This window comes from Microtus pennsylvanicus, chromosome 13 (genome assembly GCF_037038515.1).
Source record: "Microtus pennsylvanicus isolate mMicPen1 chromosome 13, mMicPen1.hap1, whole genome shotgun sequence".
Lineage (NCBI taxonomy): Eukaryota > Metazoa > Chordata > Mammalia > Rodentia > Cricetidae > Microtus > Microtus pennsylvanicus.
Genome location: NC_134591.1, coordinates 54,603,037 through 54,627,319, shown reverse-complemented (window position 1 = coordinate 54,627,319; position 24,283 = coordinate 54,603,037). Strand labels below are relative to the sequence as shown.

The 24,283-nt window shown below is 44.2% G+C and overlaps 1 protein-coding gene and 1 pseudogene across 1 annotated transcript in view; one reads left to right on the top strand and one right to left on the bottom strand.

Moving 5' to 3' along the window:
- Rlf (RLF zinc finger) overlaps window positions 1-8,730 on the top strand; it is a 70,324-nt gene extending 61,594 nt beyond the window's left edge. Inside the window, exon 8 of the mRNA XM_075945047.1 lies at window positions 3,833-8,730. Within this exon, the coding sequence (XP_075801162.1) occupies window positions 3,833-8,506 (4,674 nt within the window). The 3' untranslated portion in view covers window positions 8,507-8,730. The remainder of the gene's footprint in view (window positions 1-3,832) is intronic.
- Window positions 8,731-14,420: 5,690 nt separating this feature from the next.
- LOC142833323 (melanoma-associated antigen B4-like) lies at window positions 14,421-15,461 on the bottom strand (annotated as a pseudogene).
- Between the last annotated feature and the right edge of the window lie 8,822 nt (window positions 15,462-24,283).

Sequence of the window (24,283 nt, the reverse complement as noted above, 5' to 3'; positions counted from 1 at the left end):
GTATGACCTAACTATTCCAATCCTGAACATGATGTATCCATTTTAGAGAACAGGAAAGAAGAGGGAGAGGGCAGACTACACCATGACACGCCTTCATAACCAAGGCATGCGCACATGCATGCGGCCACATACAGCTGCAAGAGAGGCTAAGGCATATTTCATTGTCATAGGTGACTTTGTAACTACAGGTGCAAACTCAAGTGTTGCACCTGTCTATAATCCCAGTACTTGCAAAACAAAATAGAAGAATCACAAGTTCAAGTTCAAAATGAACTACTGTAGCAAATTCGACTCAACTGACCAAGGACTTGGATTATAGCTTTGTGGTGACTGGCCTAGGATTTGCAAGGCTCTGTAATCACCGTGCTTGTATTAATAATATGGCCCAAGCTTGTCCTCTGACCACCACATGATTACTATGGCAAACATGTTCGCTTTCATAGCCCAAAACAAAACCAAAAACATGAGAACATATTGTAAAGTAAGGCGTGAAACTGTTAAAACCCCAGATTCTGAGAGAGATGGCTTGACCAGCCAGTGACATTGAACAACTGAATCTCTTGAACTTTTTTTTTTATTTTGAAATGAGGATTATACATACAGGAAATTTTATCTAGAATAAATAAATAGGCTGTGTTGAGACTCTGCACATTCACACAATTATTTCTTTATATTCACAATATTTTTAAGCTTTTAAAATTTTTTTATGTGTATGAGTGTTTTGCCTTCATGTCTGTCTGTGTTGTTCTATCTTCATGCTTGGTGCCCGTGGAGTTCAGAAAGTGTTGTCAGATCCCCTAGAACTGGAGTTATAGGTGGTTATGAGATGCCATGTATGTGCTGGGAACCAAACCCAGGTCTTGAAGGTCAGCCTGGCTGTCAAGCATGGAGTCATTTCTCCAGCGTCATGTTCCCAGTATTAGAATCGTGTCCAACACAGAATAATTACATAGCAATTGTTTCCCAAACTTTCAAATGCTCATCATATGTTGTAGCAGTCAGTTTATGTTCTCTTTATTTCATTTATGTAATAGCCTTGAGGAAAATTGAATACTGCCCAGTATTATTAGCATTTTACCAATAAAGAAATTGAGGAGTGGAGGAATTAAGAACTTATATCAAAGTCTGACTCTAATCTCCGCTGTTGGCCGCTGTGTATTAAACTGCTTTGCCACGCATGCAGTCCTCCTTGCTCATGCTGTGTCACCTTCTATTCCAGCCTCTCTGGATAGAAGACAGGTATACAGTAGTCTTCGCTTTTTGTGACCATGTCTTTTTTGTGCATTTTAACCACTTTCTTAAGAGTTGTTTTGTCTCTTATTCTATGGGATATTGGGATTTGATTACACCTTTGACTGAAATGTACAAAAAAGTTCTTTAGGAGATATTGGAGAAGGATTTAGTGTTGGGACTCTGAAAAACCAAGTACTTTTCATACAAAGAGTTCCTTGAATTCAACATTATAATCACTAATCACCTGTCTCTCTCCTGCCCACCCTACCCCCCACCCCCGTTTTCTCACACTGTTTTTGTTTGGTTGCTTGAATCTTCCTGTCTCCATGTTTCAGTGCTAGGATTGCAGGTGTCTGCTAAATACCGAGATTTAGACTATCCATTTTACCCAGCATACCACCATTCTTTTTTATTCGGTTACTGAGCTCATTTTCTCCATAAGCCTTTAAACTCATCTGCATTTATTGTTTATATATTTGACACATAGGTAATTTCATGAAGGGTAAGAATTACTTCAGTGTACAGTACCATCAGCACAGTGCCTGGTGGCATACCACACACCAAGACCATGTCCCAAAGTAGCTAGAACATTATACCATGCTGTGTACTGTAAATATACTTTGTTGCATAATTACAGCATGTAGTTCAGTCCTTTGCATATTGCCACAAAAAGGATCTAAGTATGACTTGGCTCTCTGTGTGGTGGTACATGCCTATGATCCCAACATTTGGGAAAAGGTAGTTTAAGGCCTGTGTGAAACCATGTCTATTTGCATGAAAAGGGGGGGGGAGATTTAAGGGTTTTTTTTGTTGTTGTTGGGTTTGTTTTTTTTTTTTTTTCCGAGACAGGGTTTCTCTGTAGTTTTTGGTGCCTGTCCTGGAACTAGCTCTTGTAGACCAGGCTGGCTTTGAACTCACAGAGATCCATCTGCCTCTACCTCCCAAGTGCTGGGATTAAAGGCGTGCGCCACCACCGGTCGGCCTTTTTTTTTTTTTTAAAAAAGATTTATTTAATGTGCATTTGTGTTTTGCCTGTATGTGTGTGTGTGTGTATACACACACACTCTCTCTCTCTCTCTCTCTCTCTCTCTCTCTCTCTCTCTCTGCAAGGGTGACAGGTCCCCAGGAACTGGAGTTACAGACAATTGTGAGCTGTCATGTGGGTGCTTGGAATTGAGCCCTGGTCCTTTCAAAGGACAGTCAGTGCTCTTAACCATTGAGCCATTTCCCCAATCACTCCTAAGTTGAAGTTTAAGAACCCAAAAGGAGGGGGCTGGAGAGATGGCTCAGCGGTTAAGAACACTGGCTGCTCTTCCAGAGGTCCTGAGTTCAATTCCCAGCAACCACATGGTGGCTCACAATCATCTGTACTGAGATCTGGCGCCCTCTTCTGGCATGTGGGCATACATGGAGGCAGAATGTTGTATATATAATAAATGAATAAATCTTAAAAAAAAAAAAAGAACCCAAAAGGAACAGGCCAGTAGTGGTGCACACCTTCAATCCTAATACTTGTGGGGAGGGGGCAGAGGAAGGCGGATCTCTGAGTTTGAGGCTAGCCTGGTCTACATAGAGAAACCCTGTCTCAAAAAATTTTAAAAGAAAAAAAAAGAACCCAAATGGAATAGTTAGTACTATGTTTTTAGTTGTTGGTTGAGTAGTTAAAAAAAATTTTTTTTGATGTGGTTCATTTACATAATGGAACACTACACAGCAGAAAAGAATAACGACAGCTTGAATTTTACAGGCAAATGGATGAGGCTAGAAAACATTATTTTGAGTGAGGTAACCCAGACACAGACAATTATCACATGTTCTCACTCATAGGTGGTTTTTAAACATAAAACAAAGAAAACCAGCCTACAAATCCAGTCCCAGAGAACCTAGACAACAATGAGGACCTTAAGAGAGACATACATAGATCTAATATACATGGGAAATAGAAAAAGACATTATCTCCTGAGTAAATTGGGAGCATAGGGACCTTGGGAGAGGGTTTAAAGGGGAGGGGAGAGGCAAGGAGGAGAGCAGAGAAAAATGTAGAGCACAATAAAACAAAATAAAAAAAATTCAAGGGTAGATTCTTGTATGGCATTTTAACATGTTCTATTTCTTATGGAACAAAATGTTCTTTTTTCTTGTATGTGTGTGCATATATTTCCTCTTCAATATACATCTTAGAATGGTGAATACTGGCCTCTGAATTCCCTTACACAATAAATAGAAATACATACTGAATAATATAGTTGCAATACTATAACTTATACTATATCTTATTTATATTATTTATATTTATAGCTCTATAGATTGACACACACACACCCCCTTGGTGGCCATTGCCTTTATCTACTGGGCTATCTCACTAGCCCTGTTTATTTTTGAAACACGCTTTTACTAATACAGTTCAGGCCAGCCTCCAGCTCTGCTTAGTCCTAACTCGTCACTAATAATCCTCTTGTCTTGACCTCCCAAATGCTGGGATTATAGACATGTTCCATGAACTCCAAAGGTTTTGAGAAATTGAAATGTCTTTGCAACAGAAGTTAATGTAATTTTTTTGTGTACAAGATTGACGTTGATTTTCCTCTTTTCCTTGTAGGCACAAGATGCTGGTATTGGGGTGTCAATTTTACTATGTGTCAGAGCTCTTCAACTCAGATCAAGTGAAGATGAGGAGATGAAAGCTTCAGTCTGTAAAACAATCTCCTGTCTTTTACCAGAGGATTTGGAAGTTAGGCGAGCCTGTCAGCTTACAGAATTCTTAATTGAACCCAGTTTGGATGGATTCAATATGCTGGAAGAACTGTATTTGCAGCCAGATCAAAAATTCGATGAAGAAAATGCACCAGTTCCAAACTCCCTCCGCTGTGAGCTCTTATTAGCCTTAAAAGCCCACTGGCCCTTCGATCCTGAATTTTGGGACTGGAAAACTTTGAAACGACACTGCCACCAACTCTTGGGACAAGAAGCCTCTGATTCTGATGATGACTTAAGTGGCTATGAAATGTCTATTAATGACACAGATGTCCTAGAGTCGTTTCTCAGTGACTATGATGAAGGTAAAGAAGATAAACATTATAGGAGAAATCTGTCAGATCAGAATAAGGAGAAAAGAGATAAAAAGCCCATCGGTTCCTCTGAGAGGTACCAGAGGTGGCTGCAGTACAAGTTCTTCTGTTTGTTGTGTAAGCGGGAATGCATAGAGGCCAGGATTCTTCATCATTCCAAGATGCACATGGAAGATGGAATATACACCTGTCCAGTTTGTATTAAAAAATTTAAGAGGAAAGAACTCTTTGTCCCTCATGTGATGGAGCATGTTAAAATGCCACCAAGCAGAAGAGAGCGCTCTAGAAAGAAGTTACTGTTGAAAGGCTCTCAAAGGGGTGTTTATCCCAAGAGTCCCACCAGAAGTCTGGAGCAAAATCAGTCACTGAGTGAACAAGCCAAAGGAGAGTCTCATGAATATGTCACATTTAGTAAGTTAGAAGACTGCCGCCTGCAAGACAGAGACCTGTACCCATGTCCCGGTACAGACTGTTCCCGTGTGTTCAAACAGTTTAAATACTTAAGTGTGCATCTTAAAGCTGAACACCAAAATAATGATGAAAATGCCAAGCACTACTTGGATATGAAAAACAGAAGAGAGAAGTGTACTTATTGCCGGAGGCATTTCATGTCTGCTTTTCACCTGCGAGAGCATGAGCAGGTGCACTGTGGTCCTCAACCTTATATGTGTGTTTCTATAGATTGCTATGCAAGGTTTGGATCAGTGAATGAGCTCCTTAATCACAAACAAAAGCATGATGATCTTCGTTACAAATGTGAATTGAATGGCTGTAACATTGTGTTCAGTGACTTGGGCCAGCTTTACCACCACGAAGCACAACATTTTAGGGATGCATCCTACACGTGCAATGTCCTTGGCTGTAAAAAGTTCTATTATTCCAAAATTGAATACCAGGACCACCTCTCAATGCATAATGTTGAAAGTCCAGGTGAAGAATTAAAGAAATCAGTGAAACTTGAGGAACCTGCAGCAGGTGGAAAGCAAGATTCTGTGGACCAGCCTCATCTACTTGACCAAATTGATAAGTCCCATTCTCCTGAAGACCTTCTTTTCTGTGCAGGATCAGCTAGTGCTCACATAGACACCTCAGAAAACCTGAAGGACAACAGTGACAGCAATTGTAGTGATCAGTTAAGTCACAGCTCTTCCACTTCAATAAATGAGGAATTAATTGACACACTAGAACAATCAGAAACCATGCAGGACCTATTACTATCTCATGAGAAAGTCTTTGTGCCCTCCACTTTAAAAGAGAAGTGCTCTAATGTGGCCATTTGTTTTGATGGAACTAAATTCACCTGTGGTTTTGATGGCTGTGGATCTTCCTACAAAAACGCAAGGGGGATTCAGAAACACCTGCGGAAGGTGCACCCCTACCACTGCAAGTCCAGAAAGGTAAAGGCAAAAGACCTCTATACCTGCTTAAGTGACAAACATAATGAAGCTGACAAGTTGGATGCAGAACCTAAACCCAGCTCTGATACAAACAGTGACTCCCCGGATGAAGGTCTAGATCACAGCATTCATGCTAAATGCAAGCGAGACCATCGAGGTTATTCCCCTGAACCTTCCATTTGTGCTTCTAAAAGGCCGTGTACAGAGGATACCATGTTGGAACTTCTGTTACGTTTGAAACATTTAAGCTTGAAGAACTCGATAGCACATGGCTCTTTCCCAGGGTCACTGCAGGGGTGCCCATCTAGTGGTGCTAAGTCTCTTCAGTCAGTCCCATCTTCCATTGCAGACCTTAACCTTCAGAATGAGGATGAAAATATGCCGAGTCAGTACCTTGCGCAGTTGGCAGCTAAGCCTTTCTTCTGTGAGCTTCAAGGATGCAAATACGAATTTGTGACCAGAGAGGCTTTACTAATGCATTATCTTAAAAAGCATAATTATTCTAAAGAGAAGGTCCTTCAGTTATCCATGTTTCAGCACCGGTATTCTCCATTCCGATGTCATATCTGCGAAAGGTCATTTACGAGAAAAACACACCTTAGGATTCATTATAAAAACAAACATCAAATTGGCAGTGACAGGGCAACTCACAGACTGTTAGACAGTGAGAAATGTGATCATGACGGGCCATGCTCAGTAGATAGATTGAAAGGTGACTGCTCTGCAGAACTTGGTCCCAACAGTAACTCAGAGACTCCATGCCATTCCAAAAAAGATGAGTGCAGCTCGGAAACAGACTTGGAGTCCTCTTGTGAGGAATCAGAAAGTAAGGTATCTGGTATTTCATCACCAATTGGCAGCCACAGAGAAGAGGGAGAGGGGAGAGAGGGGAGAGGAAGCAGGCGGACTGTTGCTAAAGGAAATCTGTGCTATATATTGAATAAGTACCACAAACCATTCCATTGTATCCACAAAACTTGCAACTCTTCATTTACCAATCTAAAAGGCCTGATTCGCCACTATAGAACTGTGCATCAGTACAACAAAGAGCAGTTATGCTTAGAGAAGGACAAAGCAAGAACCAAAAGGGAACTTGTAAAATGTAAAAAGCTGTTTGCTTGTAAATATAAGGACTGTAACAAGCGCTTTCTGTGCTCCAAGGCCCTGGCTAAGCACTGCAGTGACTCTCATAACCTAGACCACATTGAAGAGTCTAAAGCGCTTTCTGAGACCGAGTCTGCAGCAAGGTTTTCTTGTAACCAGCCTCAGTGCCCTGCTGTTTTTTATTCATTCACTAAGTTGAAGCACCACCTATTAGAACAGCATAATATTGAAGGAGAGATCCATTCGGATTATGAAATCCATTGTACTCTTAATGGCTGTGGCCAGATTTTCAGCCATCGAAGTAATTACTTCCAGCACGTCTACTACCGACATAAGGACAGTTATGACAGCCTGTTCAGCAGCCAGAAAGTAGCGAATGAGCGGCTCGTAAGGAGTGAAAAGGTGTGTCAAACAACTGAGGAGCAGGGGCAGACACATACACAGGGGCAGATGCAGGGACAGACACAGGGACAGGAGCAGCAGACTGCCAAAAGGCCATTGAATACTAAAGCTAAAAAATGTGGTGGCTTACTCAAAGATAAGAAAGCCCCAATTAGCTTTAAAACAAGAGCAGAAGCTATCCATATGTGTGTTGAGCATTCTGAGCACACGCAGTACCCATGCATGGTCCAGGGATGCTTGTCTGTGGTGAAGCTGGAGAGCAGCATCGTGAGGCATTACAAACGTACCCATCAGATGAATAGTGCCTATTTAGAGCAGCAGCTGGAGAACCTTGTGGTCTGTGTGAAGTATGGGACCAAAATTAAGGAGGAGCCCCCTTCTGAAGTAGAGCCCTGTGTAAAGAAAGAGGAAAATGCTAGCTGTGAGTTGATGCACACAGAGCACCGTTCCCCAGGTGACAGCAGCGTGCCCCTCCAGAACACTGATTCCACTTGTCCAGCTGAACAGGATGGTGGTCAGAAAAGGTGTACAGAAAGAAACCCGGCTCTTGACACGGACGCTCTACTCTACAGGGGATCTTTGAAATGCAAGCATACTTCAGAACCCCCTTTGGAACAGTGTGAGACAGTTCAGTCTCCTCCCTGTAAAATTGAAAGCCCTATCCCTAGTCCCTGTGAAACAGAAAGTGGTACTTACTTCACAGACTTCCAGCTGCCTTTATCAAGGATCAAAGAGGAACCTGGACAACATAGTTCAGGGCAAGAAAACACTGTCAAGAATGCAACCCAGGTCCCAAAAGAAAATATTAGGAAGCATTCTCAGCCCAGGTCATTTGATCTGAAGACTTACAAACCTATGGGATTTGAATCTTCCTTTCTGAAATTTATTCAGGAAAGTGAGGAGAAAGACGACGATTTTGATGACTGGGAGCCTTCAGAGCACTTGCCGTTGAATAACTCCTCTCAGCCTGCTAATGACTTGACAGGGAATATCGTGGCGAATGCCGCAGTGAATGACAGCGACCCTCCAGTTGACATACCTCATTCTTCCAGTGAGCCTCCAGTTGCGGAGAACCTGACTGCAATCGCACCATTAGTAGTCGCTGAAGCAGCGGCAGTCCCTTCCTTGGAAAACCTGAGGGTGGTACTGGACAAAGCATTAACAGACTGTGGAGAGCTTGCCTTAAAGCAGCTTCATTATCTCCGCCCCGTGGTTGTCCTTGAAAGATCTAAGTTCTCCACACCGATTTTAGACTTGTTTCCAACTAAGAAGACAGATGAGCTTTGTGTAGGAAGTTCCTAAATCACTGTTTTGTGTTTGAAGCAACTAGCTCCGGCACTGCAACGTGGAGACACTTGCCAGCGTGAACAAAGGCTGGGAACCAGCCACGCTTGCTTAGGGTAGAATAGGCTGTATTTACATGAATGTACAGTATCTATGTCCGCAGTATTGGCAGCATCCAGTAGCTCTCCAGTTGGTTTTTTGATTGGGATTTTTGTTTGTTTATTAAAAAAAATGGAACTGTACTCTTGTTTGGTGCTAATTAATACATCAAAATATACTGGGGCTTCCTTTTTTCCAATTATGTGTGCATGATTGTATATGGAACATATATTAAGGTCCCAGGGTGGGAGGGCTAGGGAAATGGTAGGAAGTTCTTACTTGACTTGAATGTGCACCCAAGGGTGCTTTGTGTAATATATTGTACACTACAGCATCTTATATTTTTTGAGTTGAGTTTCAATAAATTACAATTTTTCACCCACTTCTTGTTTACTCATGATGAGATTTCATGCCCCATGCAAACCACAGTTGCACCCGTGTTTTCTGGGGTGTGTCTCACATTTTACTCCAGTGATTTTCTGCTAAATAACCGTTCAGATCATGATTCTTTTTTTGGATGACCCTTGTCTTAACATTTTTATAGAAAGAAAATTCTGAGATTTGAGTTATTTGCCTTAATAGTCAAGATAGCTCCCAGACAAGAAAGGACAGAGGTTGGCTGTGTAAGACAGCCAGGCTAAACATAAAGGATGTAGCTGACTCGAGGCAGATTCCCAGCAGCCTACAAATGATGTTCTGCTGGTGTAAGAGGGGCGGGGCAGGAACTTAGGAAGCCGGCAACTGAGGAGTTGTGCTTTATACATAGCCGAGAGCCTCAGAAGGATGGTGAGCAAAGCGGCACATTCACATGTATAGATGTATTATGGAATGGCATTTGAGTATGAGAGTGGATAAAGGAGGTAATTAAATAATAGGAACTCGGCAGTTAGTGCTTACTGGTCTTGCTGGACCTGGGTTTGGTTCCTAGGATCTCGCACATTTTGCTGGCTTCTGCTGTCAGCAGACATACATGTGCTCATACATATGTGGAGGCAGAACACAAAAATAAGTCTTTGAATAGTTGAGGGTAACTTGATGATGGTCTGTGCCAATGGTTGCAGTGTAGGGAATAGATGAAGTCAAAGTTCATAAAGAGGGGCCAAGGAGATGGCTTGGTGGTTAAAGGGACTTGCCGGGTCTAACAACTGAGTTTGATTCCTGTGACTACCTGGTAAAACAGCCAACTCCTGCAAGTTGCCCTGACTGACCACAGTGGCATATGCACATAAGTAATTTTTAATCCTTTTTAAGGTAGGTAATGACACAGGACTATCGAGAATTAGAACAAGAAAAGCATTCGGGGGGGGGGGGGGAAGGTATGCCCAGCCAAGGTGGGAACATAAAAGGGAGTGGGTGTTTGGGAAGAGGCCAGGTTCAAGGTGAGTCTGGTTTTGTATGTTTGCAGTGACTGGGACTCCTAGGTCTGGCAGCAAAACGATACAGGGTTTGGTTTGGTTTGTGGGGTGTTTTGCAATAATATATGTTCTGCAGCTTCAAACTAGATCTTCCTGCCTGGTCCCTCCTGAGTGATAGAATTCATTTAGTGTACCAGCTTTTGGGTTTTTGATGCACTATCTCCAGCGTGGCTTCCAAATCAACCCACTAAGTTGAATAATAGCCTTGAGCTGTCATCCCCCTGCCTCTACTTCCTGAGTGCTGATGACTGACTTGTTCTATTTCTAGTTTACAGTCCTGTTCCCTGCCTCCTTGACAAACACTACGAATTGTATTACATTTCCAACTGTGTGTGGTCTAAGCTGTCCTCAAACAATCCTCCTGCCTTGGCCTTCCTAAAACTAATTACAAGTTCCCATTATACCCAGTTCAGTACTAAATTCTTAATAATACATTAGTATCACTGTCCCAAAGCCATTTTCAGCCACTCTTGTTAGCTAGCACTGAAATGGCATAGTTATATCCTCTTGTCTTCCGTGGGGTTACTGCTCGACATCATCCCATTCTGAAACCAACTATTTGGACAGCTCATCATTTACTTACTCGTGTATTGTATAAAATAATGGGGCTTGTTTTATTTATTTTGAAACAAGACTTTGTTATTAAGCCCAGGTTGCCTCGGATTTGATTGACATCCTCCAACCTTAGTCTCACAAGCACCGTAATTACTGTCATGTACCACCTTGAAATTTGAATTGAATTTGAAATTTATGCCCTGACAATCCTGAAGTATGCCTGGGTAGCCTGTATATGGCGTTTGTTAAGCTTGTCCATATTGGGTTTCATGGTCTAAGTTGATCTAATGGTCTAATCGGGTCTCTTCCTTAAGAGGACACCAGCTCTCACTCATTACAGATGGTTGTGAGCCACTGTGTGATTGCTGGGAACTGAACTCAAGACCTTTGGAAGAGCAGGCAGTGCTCTTAACCACTCATCTCTCCAGGCCATGTGCCACCATGGCTAACTAATATTTGTTTCTTTGTGCCCCAGCCTGGCCTCTAACTCCTTCAGTAGTTGGGAATATCTTTGAATTCCTATCCTCTGTCATATCCTGAGTGTACTAGGATTACAGATACCTAGTTTACAACTGGTACCTTTTTCCTTCTTCCTTTTTGACAAGGTTTCACTATGCAGCCCTGCCTGGCCTGGAACTCAGAATCATTTGCCTCTGCCTCCCAAGTGCTCAGATTAAAGGCATGTGCTATCACACCTAGTCAAGCTAAAACCTTTTTAAAATATAGATTCTGTATATCCAAGAAAATGTGATTATTATTCTGAATCTGGCATATTTCGCTTTACATGATAGTATCCAACCCACCTTTGTACAAGCATGATTTTAAACTACACCATTGTGTATATATGCCACATGTTCATGATGCATTTGTCTTTAGATTGGGCCCGTAGTTTGGCTGTTGTGAACAGTACTGCACTGAGCAAGGGGGAGCAGACATCCCTAGTCTATGTTGACGATTCATAGCCGTGAGTGCTCACCCGGAGCCTTTAGTTGTTTCTTTTTGCTTTAATTCTTTGGGCATTTAGTACAGGTATACTACGTGTTTTGTGACCAGCCTCTACTCCCCTAGCTTCCCTCAGATCCCTCAACCCATCCTCTTCCTTTTTTCACATCCTCTATTTTCATGCCCTGCTCCCCCCCTCCCCATATCCTATTGAGTCCAATCCATGCTACCCTTATGCAGGTGGGTGCGGGGCCAACCACTGGCGCATAGGCACCCTACTGGTAGCCACATCCCCTGGTAGCCATCAACTACCAATAGCTCCTCATGCTTCATGGCTTTCAGGTTTTGAGATGGAGTCCATCCTACCCAAGCTGTCCTCAAAATTTAAAATCCCAAGTCTGGGATCACATACTATACTGCCATGCCTAGCTGTTTGTTTCTTTTGAGACCAGGCTGGCTTGGAACTCAGATCCCATGCCTCTGCCTCTTGGTTACTGGATTAAAGGTGAGAGCTACCAAGTAAAGTATGTGCCACTCTTTGCAGCTATTCTTAGTTTTGTTTTGATTTTGAGAAAGAGAACACTGATTTCCATAGTGGCTGAACTAGCTACTGTCCCCCAGCAGTGTATGAGGGTCATCTTGGCCTCTTCACCGGCGCTTGTTATTTTTTGCTGGTGGTGGTGTCTGTCTTTGATAAATGTCTTTCTGGCAGAGATGAGATGGGATCATCCATATAGTTTTGGTTTCCATTTTCCCAGTGGCTAAAAATGTATTTTTTTATTTTTTTTACTGATAAAAGGAGAGTAAAAAAAAAATTTCCACCTCCTCCCATTTCCCTCCCCCTCCTCCCACTCTTCTCCCCCTCCTCCCACCCCTCTCCCCTTCCCCCCACTCCTCTCCCCCTCCCTCTCCAGTCCAAAGAGCAGTCAGGGTTCCCTGCCCTGTGGTAAGTCCTAGGTCCTCCCCCCTCCGTCCATATCTAGGAAGGTGAACATCCAAACTGGCTAGGCTCCCACCAAGCCAGCACATTAAGTAGGATCAAAACCCCGTGCCATTGTCCTTGGCGTCTCATCAGCCCTCATTGTTCGCCATGTTCAGAGAGTCCAGTTTTAGCCCATGCTTTTTCGGTAACAGCACAATTCTTAGTTAAGGGACCCACTTTAGGGTGGGCAGGAGACTTGACCCTAGAGGGGCTCCCAGGTGCCCAAGCTGAGATCCCCAGTTAGTTCCTTGGGCAGCTGAGGATAGGGAACCTGAAATGACCCTATCCTAGAGCAATACTGACGAATATCTTGCATATCATCCTAGAACCTTCATCTGGTGATGGATGGAGATAGAGACAGAGACCCACACTGGAGCACTGGACTGAGCTCCCAAGGTCCCAATGAGGAGCAGAAGGAGGGAGAACATGAGCAAAGAAGTCGGGACCACGAGGGGTGCACCCACCCACTGAGACAGTGGAGCTGATCTACTGGGAGCTCACCAAGGCCAGCTGGACTGTTACCTAAAAATGTATTTTTTTAAATGTAATTACTGGTCTGTACTTTTGAGAATTGTTAAGTTCAATGTCCATTTTATTGGTTGAATCATCCTTTGATGTTTAATTTTTTGAGTTCTTTTTTTTTGCAGGGGGGGAGTTCAAAACAGGGTTTCTTTTTTTAAAATTATTTTTTTATGTGCATTGATGTTTTGCCTGCATGTGTATAGAGTGTCAGACTCCCTGGAACTAGAGATGCAGACAGTTGTGAGCTGACATGTGGTTGCTGGGAATTGAACCTGTCCTCCGAAAGAGCAGCCAGTGTTCTTAACCTCTGAGCCACCTCTCCAGCCCCCAACAGGGTTTCTTTGTATAGCCTAGGCTGTACTGGAACAAAGCTCTGTAGACCAGTGTGGCCTCAAACTCATAGACATCTGCCTGCCTCTGCCTCATGAGTGCTGGGATTACAGGCGTGCGCCACCACTGCTGGGTCTACATTTTTTATTTTTTAAGTTCTTTTATGTATCCTGGTTATTTTTTCCCCTACTGGATGAATAGCTGGTAAAGTTTTTCCCTCTTCTTAAATTGTTGCTTCACTCTGATACAATTCCATTTGTTGATTTCCTTCTATTTTTTCTTTTTCTGTGTGGTGTTTTGGGACAGGATCTTGTCATATAGCTCAGGATGGCCCAGAGCCTTCCCTCCTTCCTCCCAATGTTAGCATCCCATGGTAACATGCCCGCTCTCATTGTTTCTGGAGCTCTATTTTAGTCCTGTTCGGAAGGGTTGAGACCTATGCCTACGTTTTGAAATCTTTTTCTTTCATAGCATCTAAGGCTCACATTGTTCTTCTGTGCACCTTGAGTTGGCTTTTGTGTACGTTGAGAACTAGTTTTCTGCGTATCAGTACCCCATTTTTCCAGCACCATTTGTTAAAGAAGTTGCCTCTTCGGCTTCTGTTTCAGCACCGTTTTTTTTTTTTCTCGTTTGCATTTTTATTCAGTTAACAACTAAGCACGTTTCTTCAAACTTTACCAAAAAGTGGAATAGAAACAAAAGTGAATAAGGGAAAATGACAGCTTATACATTTTGATTTGTTTTCCTCTATTTTACGAAACAAATTACACTCTTTCACACATTTGAGGAAAATATCCATTACAAATTCACGGCTGCTTGCTCTTCATCTTAAAGATTCAAGGATTTTTAAAATGTAATAGAGAATACCAAAGTTCTTACACTTAAATCTCCCAGCAACAAATACTATGACCTATGTCAGTTATAACTATTGACTGAATCTAAAAAGGGCTTCAAGAAAAGGGAACTTGAAAAATACAATGTATAACCAAAGCACAAGAAGAGACACATTATGAACTATCAGCCACTCGCTACTTTTAAGTTGGGAAACTCTGCTCCAAACCTAAGGCTGTATCTGCCTTTTATTTCTCTAGGAGCAAGAGGAGTCACTAGACGTGACTTTCTACTCTGCCTTATCTTAGTCAGTAGTGCCACGCCTGCCTACAGCTTGAGCCTGGGCTCTCTCTTCCTGATCTCGCAAAGCCTCTTCATAATGAGATGGGAAGGCCTGAGGAATGGTCTCATTGACCTTGGCCAAAAACATCAGGACATTCATCTTGGTGGTTTCAGCATGAGCCCGGGGACCCCAAAGGAATTCATAGGATGGAGGATCACAGTTAGCTACCTGCTGGTACTCCAGGTACTTTTCCTTAACGAAATCTTTGGTGATGAGATTTCGGGGCTCCCCAAGGATTACATGCACCTTCCCATCAAAGATTCCCCAAATATTCAGGAAATCCCAGATCTCTTTCTCAGTGGCACGGTTGCCATTTAAGAAGATCACACCCAGCAGAGGCATCAAAAGCCCATTCTGGGGAAAAGGCAAGCCAGTGGTCAGAGTCCCACCAATGCTGGGGTCTAACTTACTGACAAGGGTGTAGTAGCTACTATTGGGCTTGATTTGCTTCACTTCAAGTCCAAAAACAAGCTGTAAGCGCTCAGAGGCTTTCTTGAGGATCTCAGGGAAGTGCTCCTTGAATCGTCTGTTGATAATTTTCAGCATTTCTCCCTTATTCATTGGCTGCTTCATTTTGTACTTACAAAGCAGGTACTGCATCAGCATTCCCGTCTTCCTTGTTAGAAGATCATTCTGGGGGCTCCCAGTGGACTGTGAGACCATAGAGCAACTAGGATTTTGATCCCTTCGTCCCCTGGCACCTTTACCAGATCTTCCTCAGGTCGCACCTTTACCAGCGGTGATGGTACGTGCCTTGCCCTGAGATTTAGACTTCGGAGGAAAGCTAGCAGTAGACGTGCTTGCAACCGCATCTCCAGGATCATAAGCAGAAGAGGAGGGTGACTCTTCTTTCTCTGCTGCCTTAGCTTGAGCATCATTGGACCCCTGGACCTCAACTTGGACCTGGCGGCGTTTCTCACGAGCACGGGCCTTACTCTTTTGTCCCCTGGGCATGATGGCTGTGGTTAGAATCAGCAGATAGGAGTGTGGGCTGGAAATCAAGTACTCTGGGGACCTTGATTCCAGAGGAGTCGGAGAAATCCACCCTCAGCCAACGGCAGGATTCAGCACCGTTTTTGAGAATTAGATGGCTGCATGGGGTATTTCTGGGCTCTTCTATTCCATTGATCTACATAGCATGCCATACTGTTGGTTGTCATGGCTCTGTAGTATGGTTTGGAACCAGGCTTTGTGATTCCTCAGCATGGCTGCTGTTTCTCAGGGTTGCTGCGGCTATTTGGAATCTTTATTTAGGGTCTTCTAAATAAAGATTTGTAGGGTTTCTCCCCCTAGATCTATTAATGTCACTGAAGTTTTGATAGGTTTTTTATGGAAGCCAGGATGATAATTCTCAGAGTCACTTTAAGGTTTAAGTAATTCCAGCTTCATGTCAAATTTGGAATTTGACCCAAACATGAAAGCACTGTTTCCCAACTAAAACCAACAACAGTGCCTGCTATCTGTACGCTTGCCTCTCACCCGGGCTCACTCTTCAGTGTTCCCCAATCCTCACCAGGACGTGTGGGGAAAGGTTTTTCTTAGCTTCCTAGAAGTCTTCATCCCCAACCTGTCCTCTCAGGCAGATCCTGGATTGCCCACTTCTGCACTGTGCCTCAGTTGGGATTGTGGGATGTGGTCATTGACCAGATAAGTATAACGTTTTTGTGTGTGTTGATGAGGACTGAGAGTTCCCAGGGTCTTGTTCACTCTACCACCCAGCTATTTACCACCCCTTATTTAAGACAAGGTCTCACCATGAAGCCCTGACTGGCCAAGATGAAATGTCTTTCCTGACTTACAGACTGAGCTCAGTTTCTGACCTAACTAGAAGGCTGGCAGAGTACATTAAATGGTAGGAGCATGAGTCCCGCTTCTCTATAAGTCAGCCGAGAGTAGTGTGGGCCAAGTGAGGAGCGGGGTGGCACTGAGTGGGAGTGGCCAGCTCCTGCAGCGCCAGCATCAGCCTTGTTTCCTCCTGCGCGTGCAGTTTCTGTCAGCGACAGAACACATGAGGACGTCAGGCTTGCTCGCACTCTGGAGTGAGAACAGTTGCTCCTCTTCGGTTCGCACCTCTACATGGACTATGGTGTTTCCTGGTAAACTGTTGCTCTATACCATGTATATGTAGCTGTTCTAGGTCTAGCCTACTCTACTCAGCCTGCCTGGGCTAAACCTCAGGAATGATAGATTGCATTTGGAGGTCTGAACCCCTTCAAAATAGCTAAGCTAAGTAGAAGAGTTTGAAATCTGTCAGTGGAGCTGTGGGATAGCTCAGTGTTAGAGCACTTGCCAAGTAAGCTCAAGGCCTTGCGCTCAATCCTTAGCACTGCAAAAAGAAAAAATGTGTTTTGTTTGTCAGTCATGGTGGTACTCTTCGTCAATCCCAGCACTTGGGAGACAGAGGTCAGCCTGGTCTACGTAGCAATTTTCAGGCGAGGGCTATGTAAGCTATGTAATGACCTTGTCTCAAGCAAGCCAAAATTTTTTTTAAAAAAAAGCACTTTAAGAAAATCACCTAAAATTTAAAATGCAAAGTATTTACTACATGTCTATGCTGTCTCTGCCGACACGTCTGTGTTGGCCTCTGGGCAGGATGGTGCTGAATGAGATGTTTTAGTTTCTGGCATCCTGCCAGTGGAGCCTGGTAGGGAGACTGACGTGAGGCAGAACAACACGGAAGGGAAAGCTGCACAAAAGACGATACGGGAGACAAACAGTGTTACAGTACGAAGGCGATGTTGAGACAAACCTGAGTCGGGTTAGCCAGGCGGAAAGGGCAGTCCCGATCCATGCCAGGGCTTTGTGGTGCAGCAGCTTTATCTGTGATGTGGACAAGAATCTGGAAAAATAGGGAAGAGGGGACAGTTGGATAGGTAACAGGACAAGTACCATAGCTCAGGCTGTGCCCCATGTCTGGGGGAGGGTTTCTTTGAAGAGCTACTGAAGGCTGGAAAAGCATGTATTGCTCACATCACTGCTACGGTGAGACGTGGAAGATGACTGAGCAGTCAGGTTGGTGGCTGGGAGGGTGGCACTGAGGAGCTAGGCTGAAATGCCTTCTAGTTATTGTAGGCCCATATTTCTGTATGGCACAAAAGCCATAGGCCCAGTCTGAGCTGATCTCATACCTCTGCAGACAAGCTGTCTCTGCTTAACAATAGCAAGGATGTACTTGTTAGAAAAGTAGATCTCGCCAGGCGGTAGTGGCGCACGCCTTTAATCCCAGCACTCGGGAGGCAGAGGCAGGCGGATATCTGTGAGTTCGAGACCAGCCTGGTCTACAAGAGCTAGTTCCAGGACAGGCTCCAAAAGCCACAGAGAAACCCTGTCTCGAAAAACCAAAAAAAAAAAAAAAAAAAAATGTAGATCTCCTGAGGAGAGGTGTTGGCTGAAACTGGTCAGGATGTTTGGTGCTTCCTTCCTTTGTAATTTGGAGGAAGCCTTATAGAGATGCTGAGTCATGGCCTATGTGACTGCTAGCATACAGGTAGCTGAGGACGTGACAGAAGGCATTCACCTGGTTACCTAGGATACGAGTCTAATTTGTTCTCCCGCTCAATTTATGTGATGATATATAAAGTGTTTGGATAATAAAGAGCTTGCCCTTCCATGATGACCGTGTAAGCTGCGTCGGTTTATTCCTCCGTTCCAGTCCAGTTAGGGAATCTGTGTTGGACCCACACGGGCTTCAACAAGTTATAACTGCATCTTCACCATTGAAAGGGCCAAGTGTCCAAGAGTCAAAAGACTCAAAGTATATATGCTTCTGCATTTATAAAACCATGTATTCTTGCTGGGCAATGCAGTGGTGGTGCACACCTTTAATCTTAGCACTCAGGAGGCAGAGGCAGGGGATCTCTGTGAGTCTGAGGCCAGCCTGGGCTACAAGACCTAGTTCCAGACCAGCTAAGGATGGTTACACAGAGAAACCCTGTGTCAACAAAACAAAACAAAAGACCAAGTGTTCCCATAAATGTCACTACTAATAATCATTCTCACCTACATGTGTGAGATAAGCTTTTTGTTTTTTATTTAGGTCAGTTTTATTTAAGTATTTCCAACAGTGACAACTGACACAAAACATCCAGCACAGGAAGTCACAGCCCGCAGCAAGCAGCATTCTTGTGTGTAGCTAGCGCATGTGAGACACCTGCCGTCTACGAGACACCTGAGCACGCTGGTGAACTCTGCTTCCAGTTCTCGTCAAAGCGCGCCACAAGCCCCACCCAGGTTTTCAGCTCATCAGCTTCAGTGCACGTTCCCACACTTTCAGATCAGTCCCAGGATGCACAGCATACAACATCCACAGCATCCCCCCCCACCCCGCAAGGCGGGTACAAGTACCATTTCTTAACACATTCAACTGAAGTAGTTTTTCCAAGAACAAAACTCAACATTTAAAAAAAAAAAACCTCAACATTCTAACAGATGTGGCTGTCCTTTGATTTTCAGGTGTTTCCTCTCATTGCTCTCTGCACACGGTCACCAAAGCTACAGGATCAAGGACACCACATTTCTGCTACACCCTCTCCCTTTCATGCCTTGGCACCACTGTCAGTCCCACACAGGGTTTCAATAAACTGTCCTCTGGTTCTGTATCCCAGCCTTGCAATCATTGTGTAGACCCCACTCCGGGAAATACAGAGTAGCGGGTGAAAATGGAACACCCATCGTGATGAATTCTGGGGTGAGGAAACTCAGAGACAGGAGTGTTCCCATGGTGCAGTATGCACAGCCCTGCTGTCCGTGAAGTGCAACATTGGAAACGAGATGGACTGCAGAGATTAAATAACAGCTTCAGATTCACTTTCATTCTTGAAAGAAAACAAGTGTTAAGAACAAAACCACAAGAACCAAATCCATGACACCATGACCTCCCAAAAGGAGATTCTACTAAAGGAAAAAAGTCTATAGGGTGGGGCTCAAAATAAGAAACTAATACAGTTCTAATCAGTGCTTTCCACATTGGACATGCCGAGGGTCTCTTCAGTCCAAGGGTGGACTGTCTAAGAAGCCAGACACACAGCAGCTCTCTTTCGGCCACTCGGTTATTTTAACCCTTTATGTAACAACACAAGATTCCTTGATCTCTTCATTTTTCCAAAGAGAATGCGTCAAAAAGTACTGCTGCGTATACTTCACACTAAGCAAGCAAATTTTTAAAAATTACTACATATGTTTTTACAAGGAGCTTTCTGTGGCTTTAGAAAATTTTGAATTCCCACCATTATATACGAACCAACCATATCGACCTTCCCCAGCGAGGGGATATAGACTCTACACTTGAGCCAAAGCCTCCTCGGAGTCAAAGCCATTGCCTGGCCCTGCATTTGATGCCAGCCCCCCAACCGAGATGGGCATGAGAGTTAGGATGGCTGTAAGAGCTATTTCCAGAGCCAAAGGTTGGTTTGGCTCACTCTGCATACTGCCCTGGTTTTGGTTATTACCTGATGAGCGTGACTACTTCTCATCTGGCTCACATACCCATCCTGCATCCAGCGTAGGCCATCGCTGCTGTATTGATGCGGGGGGCTCCGAAGTTCACCCCTCCACCCCATATCATCCCTTCAGTTATTTCCCAAGCCAACTCCACTCCCCCAACTTCTACCCAACCCACCCTGACTCCCCAAGCCATGTGGGTTATGGCCAGATCTTCCACTTCCTTCGTTTATTGCTGCTGTGTTAAGGTTCAGGTTACATATGATCACTGATTCCTCTATCGAGTCCTCTCCACAGGGTCTGCATGGTCTGATCACCTGCAGATGTGACAAAGGCCCGGGATAGTTTGGGAATGAAGACACCGGCCACTCCTGTGCTGACAACTCTGAGATCTTCTGCAGTAGTGTCCTCTATCCAATACCAGCAAATACGTGTGCCTACAAAGGCTCGTCTGGGCCTGATTGCTTGGAAGTTTTCTGTAGTACCATTGCACAGCCATCACACATCACTATAAAATACTTCCATTTGGGCTTCATAGCCCTTTGATTAATTGATTTTGAGATCTTTCTTGATCTACACCATAAGAACTCCAAAAGAAGCCGGGTGGTGGTGGCACACGCCCTTAATCCCAGCACTTGGGAGGCAGAGGCAGGTGGATCTCTGTGAGTTTGAGGCCAGCTTGGTCTACAAAGCTAGTTTCAGGACAGCTATGCCTGATACACAGAAAAACCCTGTCTCAAAAAACAAAACAAAAAACCCTCCAAAATCAATCTTTAAAATCCTATTCATTTGTTCTTCATGGCATCTCAACACCATTAAATCAAATGTTTCTGGGCTGCTCTGTCCACTTTAACTTCCAGGAGACATCTGACTCCTCCAGTTTCCTTGGTGTCTTCAAGGTAGATAACAATATAGACCAAAGTTCCCCAGTCAGCATGAGGGATGTGCAGAACTGTCCACTGGATACCTGTATACACTGGATTCCTGTAGCACAGGCCCCATTCCCCTGGAAACTGACCGTAACCATAGACAGAAACACTGTCCTGTTACAGCTAGGTGTGCGGCACATGCCTTTAACCCCATCACTCAGGAGGCAGAAGTTCAAGGATCTCTAAGTTTAAGGCCAGTCTGGTTTACATAGCAAGTTCCAAGTCAGCAAGAGCTACGTGGTGAGACCTTGTTTAAAAAAACAAACACCCTCAACCTTTCTCATCATCTCATGGTATTTAATAGGCTCATCATTCCCATCTTCTGCTACCTGAATATATTCAGACAACTTTGCTTAGTTCTCCACTAGTCTGTTGCTAGGAAGTACAATGAGAAACTGAGGCGGCAAGGGGTCTGAGAATCCTCTGTCTTGGGATAGCCTTGACATATAGCCTAGGCTGTGCCTCCCATCTCACTCTCCCAAGGACCGAGCATAAGTGTGCTGTTCTTTTACAAGAAATATTGATGATGATGATGGTAGGGGTACACATGAGCCACCAGAACATACGTGAAGGCCAGAAGACAGTTTTGTGGAGCCAATTTCTCTAACTTTTTTTTTTCAAGAAAGGGTTTCTCTGCAGCACTGACTATCCTAGAAGTTGCTCTGTAGATCACGCTGGCCTCGGACTGAGAGATCCACCTGCCTCTGCCTCCTGAGTGCTGGGATTAAAGGCATGAGCTACCATGCCCAGCTTCTTCTACCTTTATCTGGTTCTGGGAATCAAACTCAGGCCACCAAACTTGCAGAGCCGTCTCTCTAGCTCCTGAGCTGCCATTCTTGGGTGCTTTCAGGCCAGTGCTTGGCCTGTGGCAGTCACGTCTCGGGTCGTCTCTGGGTCATCCCTTGCTAGAATGGACTCTGGCTGTGGTGAGTCCCTTATAGACAGTGATTAACACATCATTCTCCTCTAATTCCTGTTGTGGGGTATCCACCAGAGAAAACCGCTCTGACATGGGTTTAAGCCAACAGAAAGTGTTCATTAGCCATCCGGAGACTACACTGGGTGTTTGGGGTCCCAGTCTAGCCCCAAACCTTTCTCAGAGTGACCTTTAAAAAAAAGATGTATTTATTTTTATGTGCATTGGTGTTTTGCTTGCGTGTATGTCTGTGTGAGAGTATTGGGTCCCCTGGAACTGGAGTCAGACAGTTGTAAGCTGCCATGTGGGTGCTGGGAATTGAACCTAGGATCTCTGAAAGAGCAACCAGGGCTCTTAACCCCTGAACCATCTCTCTAGCCTCCTCAAGGTGAGCTTCTAAGCACAAAAACCATCCTGGGTTGACATCCTTCAGTTAACAAGCACAGTCAGCCAGACGCAGAACTGCAGAAGCTAAAAGGCAAGGTCAGTACATTCAGAGACTTCCCCAGGACTATGGACTTTGGTGGATTAGGTCTTCATTTTCATTTTGGCAGGTGGTGCTGTCTACCTGCTGAGTTTTATGGCCTGAATGGTAATTTCCATCGTGGAGTCAGCTGTGCTGAGGCCTGAGGATTGTTACAAATCCTTCAGTCATTTTACTCTGAAGTAAACTCCTTCTGCAGTAGCAGCATCAACCTGATTTTCTCATGTGCCCTAGGCAAGTCAAGAAACATACCATCCCCTTCTCAGTCTGCTGCATAGATGAAGATTTCCTTTCTTCTCCAGCCACCAGACCTCTCTGTCCTGCTCTCTGCTTCTCTGTCATTTAGAATGGATATACCGTGTCTGTGTCTCTACTTGTATGTCAGACAATAGTTTTAACCAATAATATTTATCATAGCCCTTCCTTTCTGATACATTAACTTTATTTGAGTGAAAATAAATCTTTTTAAATTTTTGTTTTTATTTTATATATACAGGTGTTTTGCCTTCTGGTGTGTCTGTGCACTATGTGTGTGCAGTGCCCATGGGGGCCAGAACAGGGAATCAGATCCCATTTGGAATGGGAATTACAAATGGTTGCAAGCCTGCATGTACATGCTAGGAATGGAACCTGGGTCCTCTGGAAGAGCAACCCGTGCTCATATGCTCTGAGCCATCTCTTCAGCCCCCAACTGATCCCGTTTTTTTGTTTGTTTTTCGAGACAGGGTTTCTCTGTGTAGTCCTGGCTGTCCTGGAATTCGCTCTATGGACCAGGCTGCCCTCACACTCAGAGATCTGCCTGCCTTTACCTCCAGGGTGCTGGGATTAAAGGTCTGCACTACCACCACCCGGATAAACTGACCCTTCCCTGTTGTGTTTCTGTTCCTCTTGTTGCAAGCTTTTGGATTCTTGCATGCTTGCCTGTCTTCTTTTTCAAAATATGGAACATTTGACAGACTCGTGTGACATCCTTGGATGGGACTGTGTTTTATCCCGAACACTTAGTAAGTGTGTACCAAAGCAAGCACCCTGACTGTCTTTCCAATCTGGCCTCACAGTTGATTCTTTTGTATGTGAACTAGCTAGTTCGTGAAACCCTTTGGGGAATGTGCTGACTAGATAGGTAGTAGGCAGAACAACAGCTCTAATGATGGTGTGTGGGTTACGGGACAGCATGCTACTCTCACAAAACACCGGGGAAAACCTTTATTTGTTCTTAATACAAATCTGGTGAAGGAGGTGGCGTCCCCTTCTGTAGGCTCATATGCAAATGAGGCACAAGCATGTGGTGAGACTGAAAAGGGGACAGAAAGTGATGTCATTATCATGCATAATTAATATATGCTAATTAAAAAGTCCTTAAAGATAACTCCAAAAAGAAAAGAATTCTACAAAATGACAAGGAAATAACTATTTTCTATATTTGTCAAGAAAGCCTGAAGGGGGGCCCTGCAGGTGTCCAACCGAGAAGCAACCCCAAGAAGAGATAAGAATGAAAACCCTGTGCAGACTGACTGACTTCATCGACCTGGATCAGACTCAGGGAGTCTAATGCAGGCGGTTCCCTGTCAGCAGATCTAAACACAGAACAATCTGGGGAAAGGTTTCCAGGCAACAGGCAGTCATCTTCCAGGTGCACACTGAAGCGTACGTGTCGCTACACTATGAGGGTGGGTCCTAGCTTAAAGGCCTGGAATCTAGTGTCGGTCAATAGCACAGATCAGAGGGCCATGAGGTACATGGGGACATCTCTCCTAAGGATGGGGAATGTTCCAGGGAGGGGAGAGTCTGGAGTAACCCATTCTGAGAAATTAGGATGAGGTCCATCTCTGCAGGAAAAGGTGGATGAGATCTGCCTCCAGATAGCAAAAAGGTCACCAGGTTGTTAACAAGACCCACTCCCAGCCTTCTGGGCGAGAAAACAGGTCTTTTATCTCCTCCACTGAGAAGAGGTCTCTGGGTGTTTAGTATTCCTGGGGTTTCTTTCTTTCCTTTTTTTTGGGGGGGG